The sequence below is a fragment of the Aythya fuligula genome, chromosome 1, assembly GCF_009819795.1.
Source record: "Aythya fuligula isolate bAytFul2 chromosome 1, bAytFul2.pri, whole genome shotgun sequence".
In the NCBI taxonomy this organism is placed as follows: Eukaryota; Metazoa; Chordata; class Aves; order Anseriformes; family Anatidae; genus Aythya; species Aythya fuligula.
The window spans coordinates 110,544,385-110,557,580 of NC_045559.1; the positions used below are offsets into that span (position 1 = coordinate 110,544,385).

Consider the following 13,196-nt stretch of genomic DNA (forward strand, 5'->3'; position numbering starts at 1 on the left):
TTAAAATGTTAATATAGGTCTGGCTTAAATGATTTGGAAAAAAAAAAAAAAAAAAGAAAACTGTTACATCTTCTGACTATTACTCATTCATAACACGAGATTGTTTGAAATACCATCCAAAATATTAAGTGACTGGAAGACGCATGACTTCATACAGCTGAACTTTTAGTTCCTATTTTTGAGTGGAAAAAATCTTAAGAAGCAGAGGGACTCTCCTGGTCTTCTTAAACAGGTGATCTACTGTAATGATGTACGGCCTGACGTAAACAAGGGAGGAAGACAAATATGAAGTCAGCTATTTTTAAAAACACCTTAAGTGTACCACTGAGTATTTGTTCCTGGAGATCTAACAAACTGTTATGTCACTATAACAAGCACAAAGAAAACCTTACTTTATTTTTTGTCTATTGCCAAACTTTACAAAGGAGAAATAATAAATAAAAAATAGCCTATTTGGGGCACTTAAATCCTGTGGCTAAAAGTAGTTTCTATCACAAAAAGAATGCTGTGCTATCAAAAAATAGTATGATCTCTAAAAATGGTAAACTTTGATTTTTGTATAAAAATTTAACAGCAATCTCAGTCTCAAGCTACGGATAAAGCCTGAATGACAGCGTGGAATGTGCAAGCTCTGTAATTCAGAATTTATCAATGAACTTTAACAAGCTACTTATTAAGTTCTTACCTGCTAAACCAGGCATATGTTAATTTACTGAGGCAAAAAACATTTTCCTCAGGGCTGCATTTCTGTTTAAAAAAAAAAAAAAAAAGGGGAAAAAAAAAAAGGCATGTTACTTGAAAGACTAAAGAACTTTTTCCCTCTTAGTATTCCTTAATAGTTCTTAGGAGCTATTTAATTCTAATCTACAACACTGCCTACACTTAACATTGCTTTTTTGTTGTTTGTTTGTTTTGGTTCCTGCTCCCACCAATAAATTCTAACACAAGGTATGGAGAATGAGAGATCTTCCGTTTCATGACTTAATAAATTTCACAACTCAACTTGCAGTGAGACGATAATTAACCATCACTTAAGCTTGGTATTGCACTGTTTATACACACTCCAGAGTATTACACCAACAGTAAACCATGCCCAATATAAGCAAGCGTTCCTTAAATTTTGAGAGTTAAAATCTTGATTTATTCTTCCCCTATTTGAAAACCTGGCTACTGGAAGCGATCAACTGCTAATATCTAAAGAAAAGCAACCTCCTTTCAGACGTTAAGAGATGAAGTACTTCTAACGTGTACTGTACAGGTGAAGGAAGAGAGAAGAGTATTAGGATCATGTACTGCTGCCTGTTCATATCCTACTGGAGATAAAGGCAATACAGGAAAACAAGTATGAACTGTCCCGCGCTGCCTGAGGAATTTGTACCCACACCCAAGAAGCCTTTAGCACCCCTAGGGCGTAACTTCCGTCCCTCAGTAATTCAGCAACACCTTGAACTAATTTCTAACAGGAGGTGCAGTTACGGTTCTTTTCGGTAGGTGGTGTGAAGAAACCACCTATGAAAAACGCTGCCGGTGCTCTGAGATCCTATATTGAAAACATGTGGAAAATACAATTGTTCTTGCACTTTCGGTGAAAAAGGACTGAATGATAATCCAGGAAACAAGTACGTAAGGAAAATGTACATGCTCCTTCTGTAACAAGCATATCTCCTTGTGCGCCTACTTGCCCTTTGCTATCAGATGTAAATATTCATCACAGATCATGGCAACTTCGGGATTTTATATTCACGCAGCACCGCTTGCCTGAAATGCCGTCTTTTACTATTAAAGAAGCTTTGGGCACGAACATTTTCTGGTCAAATCCTGCTCCTATTTCTATCCAAGGCAAAGCTCCTACTTCCTTAAGAAAGACTAAAAAAAAAAAAAAAAAAAGTGAGCAAATGCCCGGCCTAGCGACCTCGTATGAATTCACAGGATACGTCCCAGGACGCCTGTGGTGCAACACAGTCCTTGTTAACTGCGTGTTAGCACGGGGCTGCGGGGACACCTGCACCAAACCCCGTCACGACTACGCCCCTCCGCCGCCCTCCTCACGACTCCCTCCCGCTGCCTCCCCCTCGTCCCACGGCGGCAGCTCCCCCGCGGCTGGGCTGGGCTGGGCTGTGCTGAACCGGCCCGGCCCGGCCTTGCCTCCCCGGCCCGCCCGGCCGCCCCCACCTTTTCGCCGCTCGGGCTCAGGCGCTCGTAACTGCCGGCCATGGCCGGGCCGCCCCGCGCACACTGGGTGGGGACAGGGCGGGCGCTGCTGCCTCCGCCGCCTCCGCCCCTGCTCGGGGCTTCAGGGCTTGACCTATCGGAAGGCGGGGGGGGAGAGGAACATGTAATGCCGTGCAAGGTTGTTTGGTGGTATGACTGACAACATGAGTTTAAAATCACAGAATGACAGAATTTCTAGGTTGGAAGAGACCTCAAGATCATCGAGTCCAACCTCTGACCTAACACTAACAGTCCCCACTAAACCATTTCCCTAAGCTCTACAGCTAAACGTCTTTTAAAGACTTCCAGGGATGGTGACTCCACCACTTCCCTGGGCAGCCTGTTCCAGTGTCTAACAACCCTTTCGGTAAAGAAGTTCTTCCCAACATCCAACCTAAAACTCCCCTGGTGCAACTTAAGCCCATTCCCCCTCGTCCTGTCACCAGACACGTGGGAGAACAGACCAACCCCCACCTCGCTACAGCCTCCTTTAAGGTACCTGTAGAGAGCGATAAGGTCACCCCTGAGCCTCCTCTTCTCCAGGCTGAACAAGCCCAGCTCCCTCAGCCGCTCCTCGTAGGACTTGTTCTCCAGACCCCTCACCAGCTTCGTCGCCCTTCTCTGCACCTGCTCAAGCACCTCCATGTCCTTCTTGTAGCGAGGGGCCCAAAACTGAACTGAACACAGTACTCGAGGTGCGGCCGAGTACAGGGGGACGATCACCTCCCTAGCCCTGCTGGTCACACTCTTTCTTATGCAAGCCAGGATGCTGTTGGCCTTCTTGGCCACCTGAGCACACTGCTGCCTCATATTCAGCCGACTGTCCACCATCACTCCCAGGTCCTTCTCTGCCTGGCAGCTCTCCAACCACTCATCTCCCAGCCTGTAGCTCTGCTTGGGGTTATTGCGCCCCAGGTGCAGGACCTGGCACTTGGCCTTGTTGAACTTCATGCAGTTGACCTCAGCCCATCGGTGCAGCCTATCCAGATCCTCCTGCAGAGCCTTCCTACCCTCAAGCAGATCGACACACGCACCTAGCTTGGTGTCATCTGCAAACTTACTGAGGGTGCACTCAATGCCCTTGTCCAGATCACTGATGAAGATATTAAAGAGGACTGGCCCCAGCACCGAGCCCTGGGGAACGCCACTAGTGACTGGCCTCCAGCTGGACTTGACTCCATTCACCACAACTCTTTGGACCCGGCTATCCAGCCAGTTTCTAACCCAACGAAGCGTGCACCAGTCCAAGTCAAGAGCAGCCAGTTTCTTGAGGAGAATGCTGTGGGAAACAGTGTCAAAAGCCTTGCTGAAGTCAAGGTAGACCACATCCACAGCCTTTCCCTCATCCACCCAGCGCGTCACTTTGTCATAGAAGGAGATCAGGTTCGTCAAGCAGGACCTGCCTTTCATAAACCCATGCTGACTGGGCCTGATCGCCTGCTTGCCCTGCAAGTGCTGCGTGATGACTCTCAAGAGGATCTGCTCCATGAGCTTCCCTGGCACTGAGGTCAAACTGACAGGCCTGTAGTTTCCCAGGTCTGCCCTCCGGCCCTTCTTGTAGATGGGCGTCACATTTGCTAGCCACCAGTCAACTGGGACCTCCCCCGATAGCCAGGACTGTTGATAAATGATGGTAAGGGGCTTGGCCAGCTCCTCTGCCAGTTCTCTCAGTACCCCTTGGGTGGATCCCATCCGGCCCCATCAACTTGTCCACATCCAAGTGCCGTAGCAGGTCACCAAACAGTTCTTTGTGGATAGTGAGGGCCACATCCTGCTCCCCATCCCCTTCCACCAGCTCAGGGTACTGGGTATCCAGAGAACAACCGGTATTGCCGCTAAAGACTGAGGCGAAGAAGGCACTAAGCACCTCCGCCTTTTCCTCATCTCTTGTAACTAGGTTTCCCCCCGCATACAGTAAAGGATGGAGATTCTCCTTAGTCCTCCTTTTTGTGTTGATGTATTTGTAAAAAGACTTTTTGTTGTCTTTAACAGCAGTAGCCAGATTGAGCTCCAGATGAGCTTTGGCCTTCCTAATTTTGTCCCTGCACAGCCTCGCAACATCCTTATAGTCCTCCCTAGTGGCCTGTCCACTTTTCCAAAGATTATAAACCCTCTTTTTTCTCCTAAGATCAAGCCACAATTCTCTGTTCAGCCAGGCTGGTCTTCTTCCCCGCCAGCTCGTCTTTGGGCACGTGGGGACAGACCGCTCCTGCGCCATTAAGATTTCCCTCTTGAAGAGCACCCAGCCTTCCTGGACTCCTCTGCCCTTCAGAACCACCTCCCAAGGGACTCTACCAACCAGTGTCCTCAGCAGCACAAAGTCAGCCCTCCGGAAGTCCAATACAGCGGTTTTACTGGTCCCCTTCCTGGCCTCGCCAAGAATAGTGAACTCCACCATTTTGTGGTCACTCTGCCCAAGACAGCTCCCGACAATCACATCCTCCACCAGTCCTTCTCTGTTTGTGAAGAGAAGGTCTAGCGGGGCGCCACCCCGGGTAGGCTCACTAACAAGCTGCGTCAGGAAGCTATCTTCCACGCTCTCCAGAAACCTCCTACACTGCTTCTCTAGGCTGTGTTGTGCTTCCAGGATATGTCAGGGAAGTTGAAGTCCCCCACGAGAACAAGCGCTGAAGATTTCGCAACTTCTGTCAGCTGCCTGTAGAATTCCTCATCCGTCTCCTCATCCTGGTTCGGCGGTCTATAACAGACCCCAACCAGGACACTAGCCTTGTTGTCCCTGCCGATCCTAACCCAAAGGGACTCGCCCTTGTCATTCCCAGCCTCGAGTTCTACAACATCGAAAGACTCTCTAATATAGAGAGCCACACCACCACCCCTTCTGTGCTGTCTGTCCCTTCTGAAGAGCTTATAGCCAGGCATTGCAGCACTCCAGTCATGAGACTGATCCCACCACATCTCCGTGATGGCAACCAAGCTGTAGCCTGCCTGCCGCACGATGGCTTCCAGCTCCTCCTGTTTGTTACCCATGCTGCGTGCATTGGTGTAGATGCACTTCAGCTGGGCCATTGCCTTATCCCCCGACCTTGCTATTGTTCCCTCTGGCACAGCTCCAACAATCCTTGCTTCAGCCCCATCCCCCTTCTTACCTAGTTTAAAGCCCTCTCAACGAGCCCTGCCAGCTCCTGGCCCAGGATCCTTTTCCTCCCTAAAAGATAGGGACCCAGCTGCGGCCATCAGGCCGGGTGCCAAGTAAAGTGCCCCATGGTTGAAAAACCCAAGATTTCTGCATTGGCACCAGCCCCTGAGCCACGTGTTTAACAGGTGGGCTTTCTGTGTCCTCTCTGTACCCCTCCCTGCCACTGTAGGGATGGAAGAAAACACCACCTGCACTCCCACTCCATCCACTAACCGTCCCAGCCCCCTAAAGTCTTGTTTGATAGCCTTCAGGCTTCTCTCTTCAATGTCATCACTACCTGCCTGGACTATCAAAAGAGGATAATAGTCAGAGGGGCGTACCAGGTTGGGAAGCTTCCTGGCAATGTCCCTGACCCTAGCCCCAGGGAGGCAGCAGACTTCCCTAAGGGTAGGGTCAGGCTGACAAATAGGGCCCTCTGTTCCCCTAAGAAGAGAGTCTCCCACAACAATAATCCTTCTGTCTTTCTTGGTGGAGGCAGTCCTGAGGCATGGAGTTGACCTCCTCGCCCTAGGCATCCTCCTGGGCAGACTTTCTACCTCTTCCTCACTCACCGGTCTCTCAGTCTCCAGGGCCTCAAACCTGTTGCATAAGGGCACCTGGGAAGGTGGGACCGGAAGGGGAGGGCATCGCCTGCGATGTCGAGCAGGGACCTGTTTCCATTCCTCCTGAACTCCCAGATCCCCTCCCTCTGCCCAACGGCAACAGGGCAGGGGGTCCACCCCCATTTGGGGTGTCTCACCTCGATCCCTCTCCTTGAGGCCCTGCAGGGAGTAGCTCCACAAGTCTATCTCCCACTCACACTCCCTGATATCCCTCAACCTCTCCACCTCCTCCTTGAGCTCCGCCACCATGCGGACCAGATCATGCACCTGCTCACACCTCATGCACACAGTTTCTCTGCCTCCCGCTGATGGCAGGAACAGGCTCAGACACTCCTTGCATCCCGTGACCTGAACTGCGGCATATTTTAACAGCTAGTCGGTCTGGGTGCGTACAGACTTCCTGGAGAGCGCACCGTGCCTGGTGGAGACCGTTATCACCTAGCTAACAGCTGTTGTTAAGTAGGTGTTCGTATGGGGGGGGGGGGGGGAGTGCTCTGCCCTTCCTGCTTGCCCTGCCTAACTACTGCGCCACGCCCTTCTGATGCGCCATGCCCTGTTCGCCCATCCTGGTTCCTCGACCTCCCTAGGGGCAGCTTTTGAACGAACCGGGAGCGCGCCTCTACTCCGCGCCTCTACTCCGCGCCTCTACTCCGCGCCTCTACTCCGCGCCTCTACTCCGCGCCTCTACTCCGCGCCTCATACCCATCCCTTTCTGTATGTACTTACCATAAGGCAAGTTCTGCATTCACATTAAGGTACCTTTTCCATGCAGCCCATTTTTCCATATTCCAAATACTTAAGAACGTTCTTCAAAGTCAGGCTTTCCTGTGTGCGCTTGGGATTCGGAGGCCTTTTTTTTTTTTTCTCCCCCCAGTGCTTGGAATGGAGCTGAGAATTCACTTAAGTTATTTCATGGAAAACAGACAAGGTGAAGGAAGTACTCAAACTCCTCAACAGTAACAACCACAGAACCCAGGAACACTTACCTGTAGTCTTCCGAACTTGAGTCACTTCCAGAGCGCTTTGCTATGAAATAGTACCACCAGGGTTTTACTGAAGAAGGCACCACCAATGTAACTAGCTCATAGAGTCTCTAAAACTATTTCACAGAGAGGGCAGAAAACACGAAGGAAAAGCAGCCTCCCGGGGAACGCTGAGCCCAATTCACCACAAGAGAAAAGCGCCCTAGGCAACCCAAGCCTCAGTCTCTCCCGGGGAAGCAATTCCCCCACAAGTCCTCAGGCTTCCTATATAGCAAAGGTCAAATGACCCACACCTGGCCAGTTTCACTTCACAAGGGTGGAGCCAAGAGACCTCCTGGAATAAGCTCGTCTACCTGGCTTCAAAGTTTTAAGGTCAATTGCTCCTTATCACTAGTAGAAAGAACCTGACAAGGGGCTTAGTGGTTAGAGTTGACCTAATGAATTGACTACGAAAGGTGCACAATCGTCATATTTCTGTTAGTCCTTCTGTGAGGAAAAATAGTACAGACCCTGTTAAAAAAAGAAATACAAATAAATAAAAGATATGAATAAAAAAGAAAATGACCTTAAAGGCAAACTGCCATCATAGATTTTCATCTGTCTAGTCATGACAGATAAAGAATTTAGCAATCAGAATTCCTTTTCTTGATATTAATGTTATTTAAATTTTCTTTTCTGAGATCCCTTCTTTATGCAGGACTTTTTTTAATCTAGCCCCATGACCTCTGACTGCACTATTTATAGAATCAGAGAATCATAGAATATCCCGAGTTGGAAGGGACCCATAAGGATCATCAAGTTCAACTCCTGGCACCACCCAAAAGTTTAGACCACGTGCCTAAGTGCACAGTCCAATCACTTCTTAAATTCAGACAGGCTTGGTGCAGTGACTAGTTCCCTGGGGAGCCTGTTCCAGCGTGCATCCACCCCCCTCTCGGTGAAGAACCTCTTCCTGACGTCCAGCCTAAACCTTCCCTGCCTCACCTTAACACCATTCCTGTTGGTCCTATCACTGGTGATTACAGAGAATAGGTCAGCACCTGCCTCTGCACTCCCCCTCGCGAGGAAGTTGTACGCTGCAATGAGGTCCCCCCTCAGCCTCCCCTTCTCCAGGCTGAACAGGCCCACTGACCTCAGCTGCTCCTCATACGGTTTCCCCTCTAGGCCCTTCACCATCTTCGTCGCCCTCCTCTGGACACTCTCCAGCAGTTTCATGTCCTCTTTGTACTGTGGTGCCCAGAACTGCACGCAGTACTCGAAGTGAGGCCGCACCAGCGCAGAGTAGAGCGGGACAATCACTTCCCTTGATCAACTAGCAATGCTGTGCTTGATGCACCCCAGGATATGGTTGGCCCTCCTGGCTGCCAGGGCACACTGCTGGCTCACGTTCAACTTGCTGTCAACCACCACCCCCGGATCCCTCTCTGCGGGGCTGCTCTCCAGCATCTCGTCACCCAGTCTGTACGTATAGCCAGGGTTTCCCCATCCCAGCTGCAGGACCCGGCACTTGCTCTTGTTAATCTTCATGAGGTTGGTGATCACCCAGCTCTCCAATCTGCCCAGATCTCTCTGCAAGGCCTTTCCACCCTCAGCCCCTCATCTGAGTCTACAACTCCTCCAAGTTTGGTGCCATCAGCAAATTTGCTCAAAACACAATCTAGTCCTACATCTAAATCGTTTATAGAAACATTGAAGAGGACTGGCCCTCAAATGGAGCCTTGAGGGTCCCCACTAGTGACCATGCGCCAGCCTGATGTGGCCCCATTTACCACAAGCCCTTGAGCCCTGCCTGTCAGCCAATTGCTCACCCATCACATGATGTTTTTGTTAGGATCACGTCAGCTGGTTTCCCTTGATCAACCTCTCTCAATTATTTTTCAACGGTCTTGTGAATCTGGAGAGGTGCCAGTGGACTGGAAGCTGGCAAATGTCGTACCAATTTTCAAGAAGGGCAAGAAAATACACCGTGGCAACTACAGGCCTGTTAGTCTCACATCAGCACCTGGTAAAATTATGGAGAAGATGATCCTTGAAGTTCTTGAAGCGCACCTGGGGGACAATGCAGTCATTGGTCCCAGCCAACATGGGTTCATGAGGGGTAGGTCCTGCCTAACAAATCTGAATTCCTTTTATGATAAGATCACCCATCTGGTTGATCAAGGGAAAACAGCTGACGTGATCTTTTTGGACCTGAGCAAAGCTTTTGACATGGTTTCCCGTGGGATCCTGCTGGACAAAATGTCCAGCATACAACCTAACAAAAATGTAGTCAATTCATTAGGTCAGCTCTAACCACTAAGCCCCTTGTCAGGTTCTTTCTACTAGTGATAAGGAGAAATTGACCTTAAAACTTTGAAGCCAGGTAGACGAGCTTATTCCAGGAGGTCTCTTGGCTCCACCCTTGTGAAGTGAAACTGGCCAGGTGTGGGTCATTTGACCTTTGCTATATAGGAAGCCTGAGGACTTGTGGGGGAATTGCTTCCCCGGGAGAGACTGAGGCTTGGGTTGCCTAGGGCGCTTTTCTCTTGTGGTGAATTGGGCTCAGCGTTCCCCGGGAGGCTGCTTTTCCTTCGTGTTTTCTGCCCTCTCTGTGAAATAGTTTTAGAGACTCTATGAGCTAGTTACATTGGTGGTGCCTTCTTCAGTAAAACCCTGGTGGTACTATTTCATAGCGAATAGCTCTGGAAGTGACTCAAGTTCGGAAGACTACAGGTAAGTGTTCCTGGGTTCTGTGGTTGTTACTGTTGAGGAGTTTGAGGACTTCCATCACCTTGTCTGTTTTCCATTAAATTACTTACGTGGATTCTAAGCTCTATTCTGAGCACTGGTGGAAAAAAAAAAAGGCCTCCGAATCCCAAGCGCACACAGGAAAGCCTGACTTTGAAGAACGTTCTTAAGTATTTGGAATATGGAAAAATGGGCTGCATGGAAAAGGTACCTTAATGTGAATGCAGAATTTGCCCTATGGTAAGTACATACAGATGGGGATGGATACTGGGCGCAGCCCTGGGCAGGCCTCTCTACTCCACCAAGACGCGCACCAGTTACATCAAGCAGCTGATTTTTATGCTCCTAGGCTAATACATATTCATTACTACTTCTAACAAAAAAAAAAAAAACAGGGTAATTATAATTAGTTTCCGGAATCCAAACCCTCCTACTGGAGCATGTGTTTCAGTCTCTGGGGGTCTCTTGTGCTGAAGGCTCATAGTCTTCTTCCCTCTTGTCCAACTTGTCTGTATGTCAGAGACTTGTGCAACGTCCCCTGCAAGCTTTGTCTTTCAGTTGTTCTTCAGCTCTCCCCGTCTCCTTGATCTCCTGGCCAGATACCAGAGACTTGCATAGTGTCCCATGCCATAGTCATAATAGTTAGCAGTTATTCTGAAACCCCCCAGATACCAGAGACTTCGAGGAAAAGCCTACGAATACATTTCCCTTCAAGGTCTCTATTGACACAGAATCACACAGAATCACAGAATTTCCTAGGTTGGAAGAGACCTCAAGGTCATCGAGTCCAACCTAACGCTAACAGCCCTCCACTAAACCATATCCCTAAGCTCTACAGCTAAACGTCTTTTGAAGACTTCCAGGGATGGTGACTCCACCACTTCCCTGGGCAGCCTGTTCCAGTGCCTAACAACCCTTTCAGTGAAGAAGTTCTTCCTAACATCTAACCTAAAACTCCCCTGGCTCAACTTAAACCCATTCCCCCTCGTCCTGTCACCAGGCACGTGGGAGAACAGGCCAACCCCCACCTCGCTGAATTGCTAAAACATTCCTTTGCAAAATACAAGAACTATATACATTAACCACTCTGTTTTTCTTCGACTTGTGGTTATACAAGGGTATGTAAGACAGAAGGTCACATTCATCACACCATGTGGCCCTAGCATTGTTCCATACTGACATGAATCAGATGAACATATCTCACATGGTCCAACCATCACCCTACCACCAGCATCACCCACTAAACCACGTCCCGAAGCAGCATGTCCAGCCTTTCCTGATGAATGATGGCAGACGCTAACAGATCATTGACCTCTTTCAGAACAGGTCTTTCAAGTACAGGTGTTGGAAACTTGCTGTATTTCATCCTTCCCACACTACTGAGACCATATCCAGCAACCGCTTTTTGCCAAGCACTGGTGGAGCCTGCACAGGAGGAGGTGCAGCAGGCCTGGCTGCCATCCTGCAGCCTCTCCCTGCTGTGCAAAGTGCTGCCCTGCTTTTGTGCTGCTGTCGGTCCACATTGGCTTCCTAAAGTTACAGGGGAATTACTATTACTATATTACTATAATTATATATTAGTATTTATTACTAATTGGAAGGAAAACTGCAGCTTCCATGTCCATTTCTTTCTTCTGATATGAAAAAAATGACCTCAGTTTCCATTCATTGGGATGTCCAATAATTATACACCAAGACTAAAGACTGGCACATACATACAGGTTGAGCCTGATACATGGAGGACAAAAGCATTGTGTGTATAAATATTAGTCACTGTACATACATGGTAAAACATCGCAGGCTGCTGGTTCTTGACCTGATGCTAAGATTTAGAGGGTGGATGAATGTAAGTGTTTTACACTGGCATTTAAAAACAGATTCACTAAATCACATAATTGTTTCTGCTGTGTGAGACTTAAAGTAGTGCTGCAGGTAGTTCATGTGCAGACAAAGGAAACCACCAACTGAACTAATAAAGCTCACCATGTATACTTACATACTTTGTTTTGTATTTTGTGCTTTCCATTGCTCTGAAGAAATGCTGGAAGCCTCTGAATGGCAAAACCACATAAAATTTAGATTGGGAGAATCAGGTTTTTAGTATCTGTTGGAGAATAATGGGTGAACTGCAAAGATCAGTGCAATATTGGTGCTGCAAATTTCTGCTGGTCATGTAACTGAGAGGATGTTTTTTTCCTGATTCCAGGAAAATCTCTGCAGTGATTACTTGTGTACAAGAGTAAGATGTCTTTTACGCGATCCTTACTCAGAACACTGCTGTGGCAAAATTAACTGAAACTTTAATTTGCACCTTTAGAAAGCATATGCATTTATTAATGTCGTGATTTCTTCCCAGCAAGGCCAGAATACACATATCCTCAGTTACAGCTGCATTTGTGGATTTCAAAAAGTAACCTCAGCAAAGCATTGCTGTCATGGCAAAGTACAGTGTTACTGTGCTATTCGGCACATTTTTTGCTAGAGGGCAGCAAAGCATCAGTTAGTGAATTCACGGAAGGTGATTTAGGCTTGATTTTAACAATTTTTTAACAGACGGTTGAGAACATCTAGAAAACAATATAATTATATGTGTCAACACTTTTTTTTTTTTTTTTATCATTTTTGAGGGCAATGTTAGTACTCTTGCTCAGATTGTTAAAGGATGAGATTCCTGGACAGCCAGTAAGACTTACTTGTCTCTGTAATACACACCAAGCATGTACATGCTCAGAATGTTCCCAACCTCTGTCAGTTCAGCTTCAGTTCCTAACTATGTTGTAACTTGTGGCAAAATTGTGAGAGGGATCACTACAAATGTTTTTGATTTGGGGAGAAGGCTTACAGTTTATTTCTAAGGTGCTGACAAATTAAAACCATCTTTACAATAGCTGATTTAATAGCTCTCCGAGTTAAATCTAGTTCAGTCCCCATTCTTCAAACATCCATGTGCTTAAATCTGTTCATTTGCAATTGCAAAAGACCCAATTACTTCACTAGTTAATACATGGTTGATTTCGATGAGAAAGCTCGCAGTAATGAAGTTATGCATGTATTTAAGTAGTCTGAAAAATTAAGTTGTGTTACCTATCAAAACCACTCCATCATAAATGACAGTTATAGCAAAGACTTAGCTTAAAGTTGCTGAAGCAAACTCATAGGTTCCTCTGAGTCTTACTAACTGTTCCGCTCAACACATGTATTTTATCCTAGATCAAGAGAAAAAAAATATTATTTAAATCCTTTGCTGGCAATGCAAGACTTAGGAGTTGCTATTCCAAATCCTTTATTATAGGTATTGATCCCAGCCTTAATCATATCTCATAGAACATGAACGCTGCAGACATGGGCAAGGAGAGGTCTTCTGACTATCTATGCTGCCCTGACATTTGTTTTTCAGGGGATGGCAATCTTTTTCCCACAGTGCCCTTGAAAATTGTTTGCTACCTGTCTGCCTGAAGCCTTGTCTCCCTTATCAGATGAGAGTTGCAGTAGGGGGGATTCTCCTTTTTTTTCAGA

At 47.5% G+C, this 13,196-nt stretch overlaps 1 protein-coding gene across 2 annotated transcripts in view; it reads right to left on the reverse strand.

Moving 5' to 3' along the window:
• LOC116502225 (multidrug resistance-associated protein 1-like) overlaps positions 1-2,215 on the reverse strand; it is a 34,940-nt gene extending 32,725 nt beyond the window's left edge. For both annotated transcript variants that reach the window (XM_032208023.1, XM_032208022.1), the window contains exons 1-2: positions 2,173-2,215; positions 686-747 (exon numbers count right to left, since the gene is read on the reverse strand). In XM_032208023.1, coding sequence (XP_032063914.1) covers positions 686-747; positions 2,173-2,214 — 104 coding nt within the window. In that variant the 5' untranslated portion in view covers position 2,215. The remainder of the gene's footprint in view (positions 1-685; positions 748-2,172) is intronic.
• Between the last annotated feature and the right edge of the window lie 10,981 nt (positions 2,216-13,196).